Source organism: Sinocyclocheilus rhinocerous, unplaced genomic scaffold (genome assembly GCF_001515625.1).
Source record: "Sinocyclocheilus rhinocerous isolate Xijiao unplaced genomic scaffold, SAMN03320098_v1.1 scaffold153, whole genome shotgun sequence".
In the NCBI taxonomy this organism is placed as follows: Eukaryota; Metazoa; Chordata; class Actinopteri; order Cypriniformes; family Cyprinidae; genus Sinocyclocheilus; species Sinocyclocheilus rhinocerous.
This window is the reverse complement of record NW_015660878.1, coordinates 615,466-618,083: the sequence shown is the minus strand read 5'-3', so window position 1 is coordinate 618,083 and position 2,618 is coordinate 615,466. Positions and strand designations below refer to the sequence as shown.

Genomic DNA, 2,618 nt, shown 5'->3' with positions numbered 1-2,618 from the left:
CCCCCAAGCTTGTACTTGCCATGTTACGAACTGTAGAAGGAATTAGCAGTTATGTTTGATTTGGCTGGAAGACCTTCCTGTAGTTTAAAATAAACTAGGATTAATCATTGATCCACAAGACTCCAAAGTATTAACCTGATAACTTTACACTATTACAAGAAAAGAAAGCAGTAGAAAGGAGCAATGGGCTGCCTTTGGTCCAAGTAGGCTGTCTATAGCCTACGTGAACTTACGCAATAACTAAACTCGACTATTTCAGATTTCAAAGCACTGACAAGCACTTGCACTAATGTTGATATTTTGCATTATCACAATGACTCTGCATTAAATAGAGGGCTGCTATCTACTTGAGGGTGCAAAGACCAGTTTGGGAGACATTACAAAATAAGGTCAAAGTTAATTTATGAAATGCAAAACAGTGCAGAATGCAACATTTCTGATGTTTCATGTGTGTGTGTGTGTGTGTGTGTGTGTGTGTGTGTGTTTTATATTGGTTTTAGTGTTTATTAAATAGACTAACATAATGCACAACTTACACATGCAGTGTGACAATACTGGTGCATGTTGTCACAAAAGAGCAATGTGTGTTCAATCAACTGTATTTTTTTTCCTGTGCCATATTTTTAGAAATAGCTTTAAGATTTGTGCTTAAGGAGTTAACAAACTCAACCCGAGAGAGATTGGCGATTGCATTAACTTTTGATAGGCTATAGGCCTATTTAATAATTAATTTCCTGAACCTTGCTATATGCGCTACTGTTTAAACTACAGCGACGTCCCCGAGGAACTCTAGACCTCCGTGTGAATATTGCGCAAAAATCCCGTTGCATTAGAATAGCAGTTCGCTCAACTGGTGTTATTCTGACACGACCACCACCTCACGTTAGTACAGGAGTGAAACGCTGTGAAACCGAGTGGCGTCAAAAAGGTGAGAAACGCATCAAAACGCTAATATTGCAGCTTAGACGTCTCTTTAACTTCCTGCTCTTGTACTTTTGTTTGTTTCTTGTTAATATTAAGGCTATATGAAGCGCCTTGTCGTACATTTTTGACATTCCAAAGAGACCGCCTTGGGCGTCTTAGTTCGCTCTATTGTTTCCTTTATAGCTACTCTTAAACAAACAAACCGACAAACGTATTCACAAACTATATATGATGTAACAATATTAAACATCCGTAATTTAAAATCCTTTAAATTGTGCGACATAATCAGTATTAAATGAGATATTTTGCTCTGTTCATGTAGGCTATCTCAGCTATACTAAATCCAGCTTTAAAAGGACAAACTGCCATACGCCTGTTTTAAAGAAATATTTGCATATAACTGTCTTTGTGGATTTTTTGTCCATTTTCGGTAAAGAAAGTTCTATAAATACCACATCGTTTTTAATTTGGAGCTAGGCTGTGATACTGACAAGGTGCTGGAAAATCCAGTTTAAACTGGTAGCTGTTTTGGAACATGTTTTTTTTAACTAGTTCAAGCTGGGATACATTGGCCAAATTGGTTTGGTTGGGCAATAGGAGTGGTGATAGGAGATATTTCGTATCACATTAACCAGTATGTGATATTGCTTTTGTAAGATTTTGTGTATTATTCTTTATATCAAACTAAAGAAAGAAATCGTCTTTATATTTTTGATGTAATTATTTATGTTTGCTATTTGTTGTTTCCCATTTGTATTCACTTGCTGTTTGAATAAAGATGGCAGAAGTTGTACACATGATTGACAGCGAGGTTTTCCTGGCCTTCTCCACATATGCAACCATAGTCGTCCTCAAAATGATGCTCATGAGCTTCATGACCTCATATTTTCGCTTGACAAAACAGGTACGCTATTTATTGTGCTCAATTTACTGCTTGTGCAACATGCATTCTATATTTTTCAGTATTTTTCAATGGGCTGTCAAGCACTTATTTTCTCAAATTTAATGGCTCCTCTTTTAGGTTTTTTCAAACTTGGAGGACACCACCTTGGTGAAGACCACAGAAGACAGGAAGAGGCTGGTCAGGGTTGATCCGGATGTGGAAAGAGTGCGACGGTAAACATATTTGGTTTTATGTGAGCAATGAAGGTGATACTGATATTGTCTCTTTTTCTGATGCCTTTGCTCTTGAATCACAGGTGCCATCTAAATGACCTGGAAAACATTGTTCCCTTTGTGGTGATCGGTCTCCTGTATGCACTCACGGGGCCAGATCTCTCCACGGCTCTGTTGCACTTCCGGGTGTTTGTAGGGTCACGTTTCGTCCACACAGTGGCCTATGTGATGGCTCTGCCCCAGCCTACCAGAGGTCTGACCTTTGGTGTGGGGCTGTTCACAACTTTTTCTATGGCTTACCGGGTGCTCACCACAGCGCTTTTTCTCTAATGGATAGCATTCACTTCATTTAAAACCATTTAGTTTGAGTTTTCTACAATGTTGCGTGAAAGAAATGTGTTGAGGAACCAATTATAATGCTGTTTTTGTGTTTTCTAATGGCTTTCAGTACCACAGTCCCATGAATGCACTTTATAGTGTGAATGAAAACTAAACATATGGCCTAATACTGCTGATAATATTTAATTAATGTAATCTTTAACTCCTGACACACATTTCAGGATGAGTCTAAAACTTTG

General features: G+C 38.2%; 1 protein-coding gene across 2 annotated transcripts; it reads left to right on the top strand.

Annotated features, from left to right (window-relative positions):
• The first annotated feature begins 713 nt into the window (after positions 1-713).
• On the top strand, positions 714-2,612 carry LOC107725529 (microsomal glutathione S-transferase 1-like). 2 transcript variants are annotated; one of them, XM_016534807.1, is made up of 4 exons: positions 714-928; positions 1,691-1,828; positions 1,946-2,040; positions 2,124-2,612. In XM_016534807.1, exons 2-4 carry the CDS (start codon positions 1,703-1,705, stop codon positions 2,368-2,370), a joined length of 468 nt encoding a protein of 155 aa, XP_016390293.1. In that variant the 5' UTR covers positions 714-928; positions 1,691-1,702; the 3' UTR covers positions 2,371-2,612. The 2 variants fall into 2 exon arrangements, with proteins under 2 accessions (XP_016390293.1, XP_016390292.1); XM_016534806.1 differs by having other exon boundaries at positions 730-928; positions 1,703-1,828.
• The last annotated feature ends 6 nt before the right edge of the window (positions 2,613-2,618 follow it).

What these genes read in the sequence shown, in the direction of transcription:
- LOC107725529 (XM_016534807.1), top strand. Translation starts at nt 1,703, where the DNA reads ATGGCAGAAGTTGTACACATGATTGACAGCGAGGTTTTCCTGGCCTTC. An exon ending in ATTTTCGCTTGACAAAACAG is followed by an intron (nt 1,829 to 1,945) that starts GTACGCTATTTA and finishes CTCCTCTTTTAG; the next exon opens with GTTTTTTCAAACTTGGAGGA. An exon ending in GATGTGGAAAGAGTGCGACG is followed by an intron (nt 2,041 to 2,123) that starts GTAAACATATTT and finishes CTTGAATCACAG; the next exon opens with GTGCCATCTAAATGACCTGG.